Source organism: Pleuronectes platessa, chromosome 22 (genome assembly GCF_947347685.1).
Source record: "Pleuronectes platessa chromosome 22, fPlePla1.1, whole genome shotgun sequence".
NCBI lineage: Eukaryota > Metazoa > Chordata > Actinopteri > Pleuronectiformes > Pleuronectidae > Pleuronectes > Pleuronectes platessa.
In genome coordinates, this window is record NC_070647.1 from 8490150 (window position 1) to 8506214 (window position 16065).

The 16065-nt window shown below is 41.0% G+C and overlaps 1 protein-coding gene across 5 annotated transcripts in view; it reads left to right on the top strand.

Annotated features, from left to right (window-relative positions):
* gramd4a (GRAM domain containing 4a) overlaps nucleotides 1-16065 on the top strand; it is a 45732-nt gene that overhangs the window by 4130 nt on the left and 25537 nt on the right. For 4 of the 5 annotated variants that reach the window (XM_053414590.1, XM_053414589.1, XM_053414592.1 and 1 more), the window contains exons 2-3: nucleotides 4321-4534; nucleotides 9169-9289. In XM_053414590.1, the coding sequence (XP_053270565.1) occupies nucleotides 4321-4534; nucleotides 9169-9289 (335 nt within the window). Of the gene's footprint in view, nucleotides 1-4320; nucleotides 4535-8580; nucleotides 8943-9168; nucleotides 9290-16065 lie in introns of those variants that run through there. The other variant, XM_053414593.1, reaches the window with a different exon arrangement.

Here is a 16065-nt window from a genome sequence, read left to right on the forward strand (position 1 = left end):
AACGAAAACAAAATATAGAGGTAATGACTGAATTAATGTAAGTAAATTACTTTTAGAAAAACTCTGCTTACCCTTACCATAACTTATTCTATCGTATCTTATTTTAATTCTTGTATCTTGAAATGTTTCCCCAAATAGTGGAGATTTTAATGTTTCTTTAATGGTAGTTTTTCATTAAATATTAATCATAGAAAATGCTGATTGTTTTCCCGATCCATCAGTTGGTCCAGCAGAAACAAATGAAGACAATAAACATACACCCTTCCCCATAGGACAAGGTAATTGTGGGTATTATTGTGGGTTCCTCTAATGGTGTTGTGCTGCACCACTGTGGGTGTTTGTTGTGTTTTCAGTCCTGGTTTAAGATTCGCCACAACCCTACATGAGACCTCTCCTGTGATTCTGTATTAAAACTGAAAAACACAGATGTAGGGCAAAAGGCACGGAACACTCTCTCTCTCTCTCTCTCTCTCTCTCTCTCTCTCTCTCTCTCTCTCTCTCTCTCTCTCTCTCTCTCTCTCTCTCTCTCTCTCTCTCTCTCTCTCTCTCTCTCTCTCTCTCTCTCCCCAACACCCTGAGATCCATCTATGACTGTGATTGGCTGTTTCTATGAGTGTGACCTGTTTGACCAAGAGTAACCTCCAGATACCACAGGTCATTAGCAGAAGATTTACTCACACATGCACACACAGTATATTCGCTTGTGTAGGGGCTTGTAAAGCTACTCACACTTGACTAATGTATGCTGTTATGAACAACCTCTCTCAGCCTTGGTGTATGTGTTGCTTCAAAGTTAATTTGTGTCATATATCGACGTTTGTGTGTTTGTGTGCGCATCTTTCCATTTATTGTTATTTTTTATACGTGCACTGTGAGCCTCTCCCCCAGCCGGTGTAAGCAGTGACTTACGATTAGGTAAAAGGTGGATGGAGGCGTCTTTGTGCTCGTACTCAGCCGAGCAAATGACTCACGACGGTTGTTTGTGTTTGTGTGTTCCCCAGAGTCACATTCACAGTGATCAGACCTTGAGCTGGAACCTCTTTCCCCTCCTCCTCTTTCATTTCTGAACAAAATGTGGTTGCAACAGATCTGGAGAAGGAAATCTTTTAAAAGGAAATGAATAAGAAATGGTGTAATGATATTAGCCCTTACTGCAGGTTAACAGATTTTCAATATAACACTGAGGTTGTTTTGAACTAGCGTACGTACATCTGATGCTGTGTTATGGGTAGATCGCGTAGTAAGTTATCATAGGTAGTTTGGGTTTACAAGTGACTGACTGAGCTGTTGCCTGCAGCAGGCTGTAACTGGATGTTGGTGGTTATTGTGAGAACACATTTCACAGTTGCAGGTGGCCTGACGTGGGGGGGTGGCCCCCTAAGTGTTTATTAACCTGCCACTCGCCATGTTTCCACTCCCCCCCTCTGGGAGGAAATATCAACCCACCAGTCACCTCTGCAATTTCCACTTACCTGGGCCCATGATGTTGGGTGGTTGTTCCTGTGTGAAAATCCAATATCTCCACCTATTGTTGCCTGTGTGCTTGTTTTGTCTTCTTGTCTGAGAATCCAGTTTAGTGCCTTTCAGTGAGAATACGTGGACACTAGAGATGCGAGGAAATTGGAATTGACAAACAGTCTGTAGACAAATTGAGTTTGTCAAGTTTTGCCCAGTTAATAAGGTTACTAACAATGCTATTGAAATAAGCAAGTAAATTATTAGTCTGTGCATGGTTCCCCTTAAAAGCTTTGTCCTCATTTATTGTGCGGGTACATAGTTAACATGTAAGAATAATTTATTTTATCAAAGTGCAATAGCAAATTATAACGGACATGTTTTGGCATTTTAATCATTTTTGTAGCTGTGATTTTCCTGTATCAGTTATTGGAAAATTGGCTTTGTTTTAACTAAAATCATTCCCTTATGTTTTCTTTATATTTGTGAATTGTATTTTGATATTCATCAATATTCTGCCAAACTACAGAATTGGTAGCATTTAACCAAACCGTATGGACCGAGGAAAGAACTTTGTAAAGGCTATCACAAGACCTTAATTTTCTCTTAGTGAAGACTTTCCAAATCCATTCGTGATGTTTCTTTAGGGTCATTATTCCACTGGACCACTCAGATTAATACAAAATGTAAAGAGCATCTGTGCTGTCTCCATATAATAGTTGTTTTCATTATTGATTAATCTTTCAATCATTGCCACCGGGTTCACAGATTTCTTTTGTCAATTCAATGTAGATCTGAGGGGGGTGTTACAGTAGTTATGGGCCGTGTTACCAGGTGATTCAGCATTTTTATACTTTAGTAAAGCTCCAATCCAAATTTGGATCACCTGGTATCACGACTCGTAAATCCCATAACACCTGCCATCTCTTGCTTTTTCCTCTGAGGATGTTCACTGATCTCAAGGCCTCTGTGGTCCAGATGTCAGGAGTAGGTCATGGCAAGATCGAACGTCTGTGTCAGTGAAATGACAGAACATTTTATAAACGCCTGTTATAATTTAATTTAGCCAAAGGTAATGTATTTGTACATCTTGTTTGGTGTGACACAGTAAAAAATCTATATCCAATTTATGTACCAACACAACTAAAAATGTTACATTTTCCCATTTAAGAAGCTAGAACGATTAAATGTTTGATGTCTTTGCTCAAAGAAATTGCTGAGTTACCCACTATGGTAAATCATTATTATATTTATGAGAATTGACAGTGGTGACGTACCATTCCCCCACAGTACACAAAAAGAAAGTGAGTGGGTGACTTTACTTTCATTACTTTAGTCAGGCCAAAAAAAACCTAAATGTGTGCTTAGCCATTTAGAAAACTACGCCTGTGGGTGTTGGCATTTAGACGGCTATCTTGCTAAACAACAGTTTCTTGAAACCGAGTGAGACAGCAAAGTAGACTAGCAGTCATTCAATCAGTCATTCAGAAAAAGCAGTCCGACAGTTTATCGGTCAGACAACCTTCCTGGCAGCCTGACAGTTTGTCATCCAGTCAAACAGATTAGGTAATCTCTAAGGATTACAACTAGAAGAACTACACTTAATCTCTTTCCAAATGACAAACCCCAGCAGTCCAAAACAACGCAGTCATGTTTACTAGATGTACTGAGGCTCCCTGGTCAGCTGCTGGAAAGCGTGATGGATCATTGTGAGAGCGTTTTTGACATACTGCATTGAAATGGATCAGGAAGGACCCCATAGAGGAGGAGTACTACGGGCCAATCTCACTGTTTTGTTCAGTCAGCAGCACTTTTTGTTCAAAGAGTGACCTTAATGCAGGTGGAGGCTTGTAAAGTCAACAATTACTAGATGGGAACTAAATGATGGATAGATTCATAAGGAGTGTATGTATAAATATACGTTTTGATACTTATACTACACAGTCATTGCTTATTTAAAATGTTCTATATTGGGCCAAGCTGGGTCCCAGCGGGCAACAATCGTTAACTTATAGCAGTGAGCAGCCTGTGTTAAGTTTGCCAGTAACAGTTTAGCACCTGTTGTGGTTTAATAGTGGAACCAATTTCAATACTTATAATGATTAATGGCACCCTTTTTTATTATTATATTGGCTTACCAAAAATGATTAATGAGGTTACAAATACCATCTCTATTTAATTGCTATCAATGGGATTCATTTTTACTGCAGAGGGAAGCGTCTGCTGCTGAATGCAGAAGAGATGCTGCAGTAGTTTGAGTTGTGTGGCTCTATGTGCGATGACACAACAGCATTCCTGATCTGTCATCATTACATCTTGGCCTTAAATACTTAAAAAATTAAAAATAAAACAACCACTAAGCTTTTCACAACATGTGTCCAGCACTGCCACTGGTCCCGCTGTGAAAATCTAATCAATAAGTGAGATGTGCAGATCTGCTTTTTAAAAGGATGGAGGAGTGAAAGGATGTGGTTATCATGGGTCTAACGTGGTTACTGGTTCCATCTTCCTGTGTAGGCTGGAAGGAAGAGCAAATCACAAGCAAAAACTAGGTTAGAGCACCGACGCTTGTGAAAGGTTCGAGGTTGGATGCAAGGCTCGTTTTTTTGTGTTACACATTTCACCAAGGCAATTCACACGGATTTACCTTGAATATAAAAGGTTTCAAGACTAAATGTATTGCAAATTGCAAATTAAAAAGAAAAAATTGAGAATTAACAAAATAGATAAACTGAGAAGAGATTACAAGGGTAAAAATTCATAGCAATTATTTAGTTTGAATAAGAGGCAGTGGCAAACGAAAATAATTTCTGCAGTTCTCTGGCAAAAGAAGTTGCATACAAACTGACTTTTTTGTCCCTGCAGGGTTGCCGTCCGCCATGTTAAGGTAAAGCCCAGGTGCGCGGTGTTGACCATGCTAAAGCGCCTGGACAAGATCCGCTTCAGAGGCCCCAGGACGAGAGACGAATTTCCGGACTTGGCGGAGTCGCCACCCGCCTCTGACAATGAATGTAGCGATGACATGCCGGTGAAGCCCAAGTCAGCTTTACGGGACACGGAGGACCTCCTGCGAGACCCTGTGAGTACTTGCTTCGTATGCGTTTGTATGAATGTCCAGGGGTGCGTTTGGGTGCGGCTTTTTTCCTATGGCCACATGCAGTTGGTCACATTTGAGGGAGGAAGAAGAGAAGTTAATTGTTTAATTTCCCCTTCTTGCTTTTGCAATCTTGGCCTGTCATTTTATCCATCGCCATGTCACCCTCCTCTTTGTAGCTTTGTCTGTAACTTGTTTTTTGGTTAAACATGTATACAATTAGCCATGAGTTGCTCAGTCAACCACACATAAATACAATTATAATATAATCATTTAAAAAAATATATCAATAATTATACTCTTTGAAAAGAATCTGACCTCTGTGTGACGCCACCATCATTTCAAATAAAAAACTGAAGCGATGAGAATGTGCAGTAGCCTCTGTTTCACCTTTATTATAGTTCAGCATCCTTAATAATGATGGCAAATGAATTGGGAGTGATCTAGCCTGATTCTAGAGTCTGAAGTGGCTTTATCTAAGCTACATTTTCTCTCTTTATACTTTGTGCCATTGAGCTGTAGAGAAGAGGGAAATGATGGATGGAAGGCTTGTTATGATAGAGAAAAATGGAAGAGATGACAGCGATAAAATGTTTCCAATGGTGCCAACCAGCCACAGACATGAACAGAAATAGAAGTGGTGAGATAAACAGATATTGCATAGCAGGAAGGGAATGAAAAATAGAGGGAGAGAACAGATGAAAGTAGGGAAAGTGATAAAGGGCACTAGAGGACAGGAGGGTAGCCTCAGAAGAGTGGACTCTGTGATGTCTAGAAGGGAGGAGATGGACAGGATGGAGAGGAAATGCTTAGAAAAGACGATCCAGATAACGTTTTCTGATATTTCCTCTACCCGCGCTTGATACTATTCATCTTTCATGAAATCTGCAGTTTGCTCTTGTCGTCGTGGATTACTTCAAACGCCAGCATTGTCATCATCATCATGCACATGCAATGAGAGGAAGACACCGGAGTCAATAAACACAGTTTCATCGTGCCTCTTCAAAAAGACAACTGATGCAACCTTTGTATTTGTGGGTTTTCCTGCACTCTGTTGAAATCTGCTCAAGCCCTGCTGTCAATTCAGTGGTACTGAGTGAAATAGACAAATACACCTTTAAACCACAAAAGTCCTCATCGTATCCAAATTAGGGTCAAATATAACTGCTGATTTTTTTATTTGGTTATAAGCAATAGCAGGATATATTGATGTTGTGATCTGCAGACTATGGGCATGTGACACGCGTGTCTGCATTTGCACGTATGCACTTGAGTTTTCCTCTGTCCACCAGAGTGACTGTGAGCTGGTGTTTGTATGTCTGTATGTGCACTGCTGTTTGGCTGCATGATTACCAGCCCACCGGGAGAGCATCGCCCACATAACGGCAGTGATGAGTCACACTCTGAAGCCCCGAAATAGACCAAGCTAGCTGTTATCCCTGCTGGGACACAAACACACACACGTGCACACACAAAGCATGCTGTTGCATTCAGTATATCAGAGGTGCCGCTGCTTTAGTGGAGATTTCATCTTTCCTGCATATTGCCCTTCATAGATCCCCGGTCCCTCAGAGTAGATGGATGGGCCTTTATAGTCCCACTCATCTTAATTCGATGTCTATCTCTCCTGTAGCCAGATCACACCACATGACCTGGGTCCTAAGCTCACCTTCATTACCTCATCTGTTTACAAGAGGACACGCTGTGCCCTTGGGCTGCATAAACATGAAGTGAGACTTTATGACAAACTAGCTTGTGTCATCCATACTAAGTAGGTAGAATGTCATCAAGCAGATGGTGTTCAGTCCTTGCACAAGCGACTGCACACGACCTGCATCACTTTCCCTGCTGATCACATGGCTCCCTCCCTGCATCTGACTATTTAAATTATATCTAAAGAACACAGTGTTATGTTGCAGGTAGAGACAACGAAACATACTCGCACATTCATTTCATCAATATATATGAAGAAAGGTGCATTGTTTCACAGGCAAGGGAAAAAAAATGAAAGTAGAAAGAACAACTGAGATAATTTAATCTGTCAAGTTGAGTGTAACTGTATAATTATCTGTTACAGTAACAGCATTTTCAGCGGAGGATTTATCATCATCTCTTCTGTCTTGATTTGTTTTTTTCTCAATAAATCCCTCATTGATTTGACAGCAGGTGTCATAAAGGCCTAATATTTAGAGATTATAGTCGCTGTTTTTATTTTCTTTACTTCAACTGCTCTTTTCTTTTTCTTTTAAAGCTGCTGCCACCTCATCTGACAAAATGCACATTCACAACTATTGCTTTTGCTTGGGACAGGCCAGATTGGATATCGCTGATCAAAAGTGTAGACAACAAGACTGCCACATTGCGAGAAGGTCTCCTGAGATATTTGTGTTTACGTACAGAACAAGGCCTTGAAAATAACACCTTCTGTTTTTGTACTTGCACACCAAACCTCCTGAGAGAGTTGCAGGCTCAAAATGCACATGGCTTTTCACAACAGAGAAGTGTGAGAACATGTAAAAAGCATTTGATGTCCTTGTGGCTGCTCTCTACGATAAACCAGATACTCCTGTATCACTTATTCGCTGAGGTACACCACCTAACCTGTGCACAATGTCCTTCTACAGGCTGAGTATGGTGTTATATTAATGTGCTTATAAAAGTGTAAGGAAATTAAGATTTACCATCTTCAGCTGAGCATAGACAGGGGAGGAATGGAATGAGGGGAGAAGAAGGATGAGATGACAAGTATGAGTTTGAGCAGTATGTTTTGGATCAGTCAGTGGAAGTCTGGAAGCAAGAAGTTTCTAAAAACCTAAAATCATGAAAATGAGTTCATCAAGCTTATTGCAAAGAAGCATAAAAGAACAGTGACAGGATAAGAAGCGATGCAGAGCAGCGTTCACAGTGAGCTGAGTGTTGAAACTACAGAGAGAGGAGTTACTGAGAAGAATCTTTCAGACAAACCAGAAATATTGTTTAGTCTTAAGGAAAAGTAGCTTCTTCTCTTATCACATACTAAGTTAAAGGATAAACATGTTTGACTATCAGTGGCCAAACAGCTTAAAAAATAAATCCTATTTCAGGTAAACATGAATGTGTCTTTTTTAGTTCATGTATTTTGTGGTAGACTATCGATTGCATTTCTCTGGGAGTTGTGGATTGGGGATTATTTGCAATTTAGTTTCACATTCCTGTTCTAGAAAATGTTCCTGGCAACATCTGTCCATCTCTGTTCTACACCACACAGAGGAGATTCCCTTATTGCTCAATGACCTTATGTGCACTTTCAAATGATTGGAGGATGACTGAATGCAGTAGTAGTTAATCTCTGATGCGTAACGAATTTCTTTAAGAATATTTTCTTAAAAAATGGTGTTAAAATAGTCGTAGAAGAGACTGTGCTTTTCAACCAGCAGGACAACATCTCATTCCTCTACGCTCATGAAAGAGTGAGAGGGGGAACACTATAATTAATCAGCCGATAATCGCCCGGGTGACGTCATGGCTTGACCTACTTTTGAGGACGCTCTGACCGATTATAAAATTAGGCACATGAAGTTGTGCTGATGCGTCATTTACTCAAATACAAAGCTGTCAAAATTTAAACCAAAGACCAGAATAGAGCGCCCCATCTATTACTGCCTTTTTTGCTTTCTTTTACGTTCCATCCAACTGTCTCAATTCAATTCTCACAAACTGTCACTGTCCCTTTTGTCTCGTTTGTTTTCTCTATTCTGAGACACTCTCCATCTCTCCATTCCGCCTGTCTTGTTGGTTTCTGTCTCCTTCTCAAAACACTTTTTCTTTTGAGGTCAATTCCAGGTTTGTGCAATCTCTCCCTCACTCTCCTTCTCCATCTCTCCCTCTCTCTTTTTCGCAGAGAGCACATCAGCTAAAGATATTGCAGTATTCAGACACACACTCACACGCCATGCTGGTTGCAGCCTGGGAGAAGCTGCTGCAGCCTGTCTGTGTGTGTGTGTGTGTGTGTGTGTGTGTGTTTGCCTCTTAAAGGACCCTTGCTCTTGCTGAGCACCGATGCTGCTAAACCTGCAGAGCTAAACATCCTGCTAACACTGCCACCTCTCCTCTCGTTCTCTCCTCTTTTCTCCCCCCTCCGTTATCCACTCACCGCTAATACCTCACACTTTCTCCCTTGTTCCCCTCTTCTCTCACGCAGTCGTCATCTCTTATCCGTTGGACTTTCACTCTGTTCACCTACACACACGTTGTGCCGCTAGTTGTGTGTTTGTGTCCGTGCGAAAGCCCTTAGTCAGGGGTGTGTGAGTCATCAGTGTTGCTGCTGTCGGAAGAGAGGGAATATCCTCTTTTTTTTCTTCTCCTCCCCTGATCTCACTCCTGCTGGACCTAAATCGGGAGAGGAAACATTACCGTGAGTCATGCCCAGGGCTCAAGTGTGTGCCTGCATGCATGTGTGTTAGATCAGCTGGGATATTCCTGCTTGTGCTTGCATTCTATAACCAAACATGTTTTTCTTTCTTCTCTATTTGTGAATGCAACCGTTTGTGTGTGCGCATGGGTCCATGTGTGACTGTATGTATGTGTTTGTCCTCTATGCATAAATGTGTATGTGTGTGTGTGCATGTGTGTGTGCACAGGCAGGTTCAGGGTCTCCCACCATGGCTGCGGCCATCCAGGAGTTCCAGAGGTCAGAGTCAGACCGACTGAATGAAGTCAAAGGTCACCTGGAAATTGCCTTACTGGAGAAACATTTCTTGCGTGAGTACGCACACACACACATATGCAGTTTCCATATCTTTGTGGTTGAGTCACATGTGGCAGAACATGCTTAAAATACATGTTAGTGTCCCTGCTGTTGCAGTGGAGGGTCAGTAAAGTGTCTTAGGATTGCCTGTTTAGTATATAGACCAAATGTTAGCTGGAAGACCATTTGGTACGTTATACCTTTCAGTAAGAGGTTCGAGTCTGTGTTGTCCAGTGGAGATTTCCCACTGTGTCTAAGTCTAGTGAGAGATTTTCGCTTACTACAGAGCGCCCCTGGTTAGCTCCCAGAGAGAGCCTTGATCTTGTGTCATTCAGCTCCTTGTAATAAACAACACATAGATGGTGAGCAAGAAATCAACAGAATGAGGAAAAGGTAAGTTTTAAAAGGGATTATTTATATTGTGGAGATCCTGCCTCTCTTTACTTCTCTTATCTACAGTCACTTTCTCATACAATTTATTCTACTCTTAAATAGTGAATGAAGGAAGCCTTTCTCTCATAGATGAAAAGATCCAGTTAAACTGGGTTGTAGCTGAAATGAAAATCTCTCCCTGACATGCCAGCACTTCCTGATGTCTATCGAACTATAAGCATCTCTTGATATCAGTCTGCTTTGTGGTTTCACAGTTTGGCAGGAGGTGGGTTTTGTTCTTTGCTCTTGGTTGCCGCGTGCAACTTGACTCTAACAAAAAACTCAAAAGGCTTACATTTTCTTCTTTGTTCTAGTGCAAACATTGTCAGTCAAACGCTTAAATTCTAGTGTTTTATTCTGTCTTATCTTTCAAGCGAAGGGTTTTTAAGAGTCAACACAGAAAGCTGCATGGACTTAGCTTATCTAATCTGATGTTTACAATTGGCAATGAAGGCAGTAACATCCTGTTTTGGTAGTTGTAGGTTAGCAACCCTGAAATTGCAGAGGAAGAGTAATGGAAGCAAGCAGCTGCTGAGCATATGTTCATCAATTTAACATGTTCACCAGAGAGGACTCACTGTGAGGGGAAGCATCCATGAAGCAGCACTGCATCCTCAATTACCCTACAAACCTTTCTGTTTATTCGTTTGCTTTTTCTTTATTGCATATCATTATAATGTCTACAGGGACCAGTGACTGCAAAACAATCACACAAATTTATTAACATAAATTAGGATGAATCTAACATAATATAATCCAGGTTCTATTACTTTACACCTACTTACTGTACTTAAATTAATGAAACTAGTTCTGAGCTTTAGAAAAAAAAAAGATTTACATCTTCAATAGGAACCCAATGTCTTGCTGCCCAGTGTCAAAGAAAGGGTTGAGGAGTCAAAAAGAGACACAGATTTATGTATAATTGATTTAGACTGAAAAAACTGTTAATTAGAAAAAATATTTAAATACCTGCCTTAAACTCTTTTACACAGAGCTTCTAACTGCATCCAAATTAACACGGATATTCGTGCTGACCAGTACAAAGAGTCAATATTTAGAATCCCGCCCCTTCTTAGGACCAGGACTGACTTTGCATAATCGACAGTGACCACCTATTCCTATGGTTCAATGACCCATTGAAACATAGTACTATATTGATAAGTACCACACAGAGGCAGTTGAATTTGAAACCAACCACCAAGCCTTACAATCCTAATGGTAAGAAAGAACTGTTACACTTAAAAGATGTCCAGCTTCCTGTAGCAAAATGATGGCACCGCTGTTAATCTTCTGTGTTATATTTTCAGTGTAGTTTCAGGGTGTACTTGTCAATACTTGCAAAGTGAATGTAACTGTATAATGACAGAGATAAACTGATGGTTGAAGATGTGATGGATTATCTGTCACTGGTGGAGGAACGAATGGGTGATGCAGAGGCAGGGAGAAAAGAGGGGAAACGAACTGTATGATGCTCATCCCTAGTCCACCCCCTCAACCTGCACACATTTCCAGTGCAGCACGTTGTCAGCCGTGTGGCGTGTAGAGTGTATGTGAAAGAGAATACCTCAGGCTATGTGCTCCCTCATAATGCCTGTGCCTGAGTTAAAAGGGCTGAATCCATTGTCACATTGTCAGGCAGCTAGCTAGACTAGACCCTCCTTCCTTCCTGTTTGCCCTTTCCTTGCCTCCTCCCATCTTTCTTCCCTCCCACCTTTTTCTTTTAAAGAATTCCTCCAGGGATCCCTTTGCCTTTTCCCTCCATCCCGCTGAGCTGCTCTTTCAAAATCTGTCCGCTATTCTCTCCTCCTCGTCTCTGGATCAGTTTCGACGCTCCCTCTCCTCATTTATCCTCTTCTCCTTTTTTGTTCGTTGGATTTCCCCTTCCCTTTATGCTCCCTCTCCGTCAGACACAGTATCCTGAGGTTCCTCTAAGATCTGACAAACACATGTGTTTGCACACAAAGCAGGTGAAATGGCTGCGACCGTTTCATAAGCTCAAAGAGTTACGAAGAGAAATGTCATCTTAGCGTTACCTAAGATGGCAGCCGCTTGGCATTTTCTGAGGGGATGAACCTCAATACACTTTGCCTTCTGTTGGTGATGGGGAAAGGGTAGTAGCACCTCGGGTAATTCTTTTTTTCTTTTCACGTTATCTCAAGCTTTTTGTGGGTTTTTTTTTTGTTGCTCCCTGTGATTTCTTGTAGCCGCCTGATGCTTCACCCTGACCATCTCATTTTCTGCTTATCAATTTCTCTCATGCCTCTCAATCTCCTTTCCAATCTCTGCCCAGTGCAATTGTCCTTCAGGGAACACTGAAGCATGGAAATCCATTAGCACCTAATGGAGTCCTAAGCTCCCTGCCCTGCACTCTAGTTACTGTGTATTCTATTTCTACCATTTTCCTTTGCACTGGCACTGTGCTTTGTGTAGTCATCGTGTAAGGAAAGCGTGGGCTGCCCAGTACAGCTAACTTCAGAACGACCTACACAAGTGTGCATTCATCGTGTCCTTAGTTATGTGTTGAGATCAGATGAACACCGACTTAAACACTCATATACCGTTTGTCATTAGCTAGAGTTAATAAGATTATTGGGGGGAAACAAAAGATTCCTTGTTGCAAAACTTAACTAGTTTGTGTTGTGTAATGGCTTTATCTGGTAATATAGGAACTAGTGCTGTCAGTTAAACGCGTCATTAACGGCGTTAACGCAAACCCATTTTAACGCCGTTTTTTTATCGCGAGATTAACGCAGAGCTGCCAACTCTCACACGTGTGAGTGTGTGTGTGTGTGTCCTCCCAGATAGCGCACCGGTCCGGCGGCTCCGCCCACCGCCACCGCGCACTCGCTCAGAGAGACACAGTGAGATCAGAGCTCATTCACGTGAAGTCGGTCACGCTCAGTGACTGACTGCCTCTTAACTATGGAAACAGTGAAAACAGAGTTTCTCTGGTCTCAGCTGATCAGAGATCAGCGCCTCAGCGTCTTGATCAGAGCAGAAGCTGCGGTTGGTTTCTACCGATCTTCAGTATCCGTTTTCGCCTCCAGTCTGCCCTGCTCTCGCTTTTTGTTTTAATATTTCGCCAACTAAAATATATATTTTTAAGCTATTAGGCTGCAGCTATATGTTTTTATTTATTTAAAAATAGGGTACCGGTACTTCTTATTTCATACATTTTCAACAAATATGGGGAGGACTCAAATAGCCCTACAAAGTTCTGTGTTTAATTTATTTCAAAGTAGGCCGACACTTGCCTGTGTATTTTGTGTGTTTGTTATTTTGTTGCTCGTCTGTTTGAGTAGCTGGCTGAAAGCAAAGAAGTAGTAGGCTTACCTTTTATTGGTAACCTAACTGTTACGGTTCATTGTTTCTGAAATAAGAGGCCTGAAGGCTATGTTCACAGCAAACTTGAAAAAAAGAAAATATTAAGCCATGGTTTAGCTGCACTATAGGCTGAGTCCTTGTTTACCTGAAATGTGCACTTTATAATTTTATTTTGTATCGCCCTGTTTGGCAATGTTGTTTTTCAATAAAATAAAACATTTGCATAAAGCAAGCCAATTCACTTTTCAATGTTCATAAGAGCATTAAAAAGAAAAAAAATTATGGAAAAAAAATAAATGAAGGGACATTTGGAATAGATAAAAATTTGCGATTAATCGCGAGTTAACTATGAAATAAATGCGATTAATCACGATTAAATATTTTAATCGTTTGACAGCACTTATAGGAACACAACATACCAGTACATGAGAGAGCTAAATAGTTTGCTCAAAGGATGTAATGTAGAACCACAGTGTCTGACTCAAAGGGTAATTCTGCTTTATTTCAGCCTGGAACATTTACCAAAATTGTGGCTGTTGTATTATGGTTAACAACGTTTGCCCTTACCACCTCCACTGTAAGGACCCTGGGAAATTGGTGCTTGGCCAAAATAGCAAGAAGAGATAAATGTGATTCTTCTTATTCCTGAAAATATACACAGAAAGGAGTAATCTGGATCGGCCATCATCCTGCATCTTCAAATACATACACCCTAAACCTTCTCAATCAAATGTCACAATGATTAAACATATCTCTCAGCTAGCATAGTCATTTCAGCCCATAGCAGTTGCAGGAGTTTAAACAGATGCTTGTGTTTTTACCTTCTGGGACAAACATGATGTCTCTCACTCAGCTTTTTACGTGTTGTGATTGTTTTTTCTTATCACATGGAAGAGCTGAACTTCTGGCCAGACAGTAATAATTTTCTCCGGCAGATTTGGGGAAGGTAAAATATTGTATTCTTATTAAACTGCTGGAGACATCAATTGTCAAATCAATGTCAATTTCTGGAATCATAAGCTCCATTTCTCTGCAGCAAAGGTTTACCTCCATACAACTGTGGAACCGCTGTGTTGTTTTTCTGTCTATGGCTTTAGTCTCGACACTAGATTCCAACTAGTTAAGTACTCTGTTTTTATCTTCTGTCATTGTTATTAGATACAAATCATATTTATCGGAGGGGGGCAACCTGTCGCCTTCAGCTCTTCATCAGTGTGGACGCTCATGACTTAAAGTGAACTGAGTCAAGGCATTTTCTCTATCTCTTATTTTTCTCTCTCTCTCCCTCCCTCTGACTTCTATCTTTTTGCTGCCTGAAATAAAGCTGGGGCCCACGCATATGCTAAAACAAGCACACCGCTTAAGTATATTGTCTCCTGCCTTCACAGGAGGCGTGACTTTCCATTTCAGATGGTGCTTGAGTGTTTGTGTCTATTTGTGTGTGTTTGGTGTGAATACACAGACCCATGTCTTTTCTTTTGGCTTCTGTTGTGATTGTCCCATGCTATTCCGAAGGCTATTTATTGGTTAATTTGTAACCATGAACGTGAGCGCACATAGAAGGAGCCTAAAACACACACACACACACACACACACACACGGTTGTGATTCCCTTCTGCCATGTTACGCTTGTGCCTCCTTCCTGTCTTCTCTTTTCCTTTTTCGGTTCCCCTGGTTCTCATCTATTCCCTTCCTCTAATCTACTCCCTTCAGTTATTTCTTTTTTCTCCCTGGTCCGTGAGTATGCACACACAGATCCCATAATAAACTATTCTCATTAGTTTAAAGGGCCAGCAGTGTGCTCTCTTTCTTATTTTCTTCATTATGAATTCATACATAAATATTGATATTCACCTTGTTCAAATGAATTGTTGCAGTCATTTGTCTGAGTGTTGGTTTTATCAAATCATTAAAAACTGAATTTATTACATACTCTTATTGTTTGCGATACATTTTAACTTAAGAAATTACATTTGAAAATGTCTTCAGGAGCTTTGTTCTGGTCACACATGCAGGATAATCCGCAGATGTAGAGCGAGAACTGCAGATCCTGATAAACTGTCTGCAGTGAGGTATGGGGATTATCCTCTGAAACTGAACATGTTCTGTGTCAGCTGGTCTTTGTCATGTTACTGTGAGACCTATAAGTGTGCAGTGAAGATCAATTTCATTATTTTGCAAGCTGGAATACATGCAAATGTTACTATGTTCTTGAAATTTAACAGTGGGATTAACTTGAGGTTGAATTCAACCTTGTGCTTAAGTCGTAGACAGTAATGGTTGTATTTCACTTGCAAGGTATTTCACGGTTGAACAATATAAATGTGCTAGCAATACATGTGTAAATTTTACAGACACTAGGTTTTCTGTTCACATGAAAAGCAAACAGTTCTCATCAGGCAGGCAAACCTCAGATTAACACTGGCCCTGCGCTTTACGAATGCACTGTGTGTTGTCATCCCCCTGCTCCCCCAACCGATAAGCTCCAAAAGTTAATCATCTGGATAGACCCTCCCAAGTAATATTCCCACCAAGATTGGGGAAGTCCTGTCACGTGTAGTTGAGTTATTTTGTACACACAGTCAGCGGGTGAAAACAATATCCTGGAGATGCTGGTGCTCAGTGTAATAATCATTCAGTCAAACATCCCTGGAGTATATGCAGACTGTGCTGCTTCATCGTCTGTTATACAAACCTGCAGAGCTTTGACGGGTCGGAGCTTTATAGCAGCAGCCACAGAAGACACAGAAATGTAAATTATGCAAGTGTTTTACCATAAAAACTGCACAGTACTCTGCTCCTCGAGTGTGTGTGTGTGTGGGTGTGTTTCTAAATGACCACGTTTTTAATTGTATTTTTGGGAGCCTCTCAGTTTGCATATGCTACACACCAAGATTTATAACAGGCACTCTGAGAACAGTTTCCCTGAGAGATAACCCTGTGATAGTTCAGTCATAATTAAATTAAAGTCGGAGGGATAGACATCTAGAAGGTGTACCGTGGGTAACAAAGCTGAACTGAACCTTCCACCGGT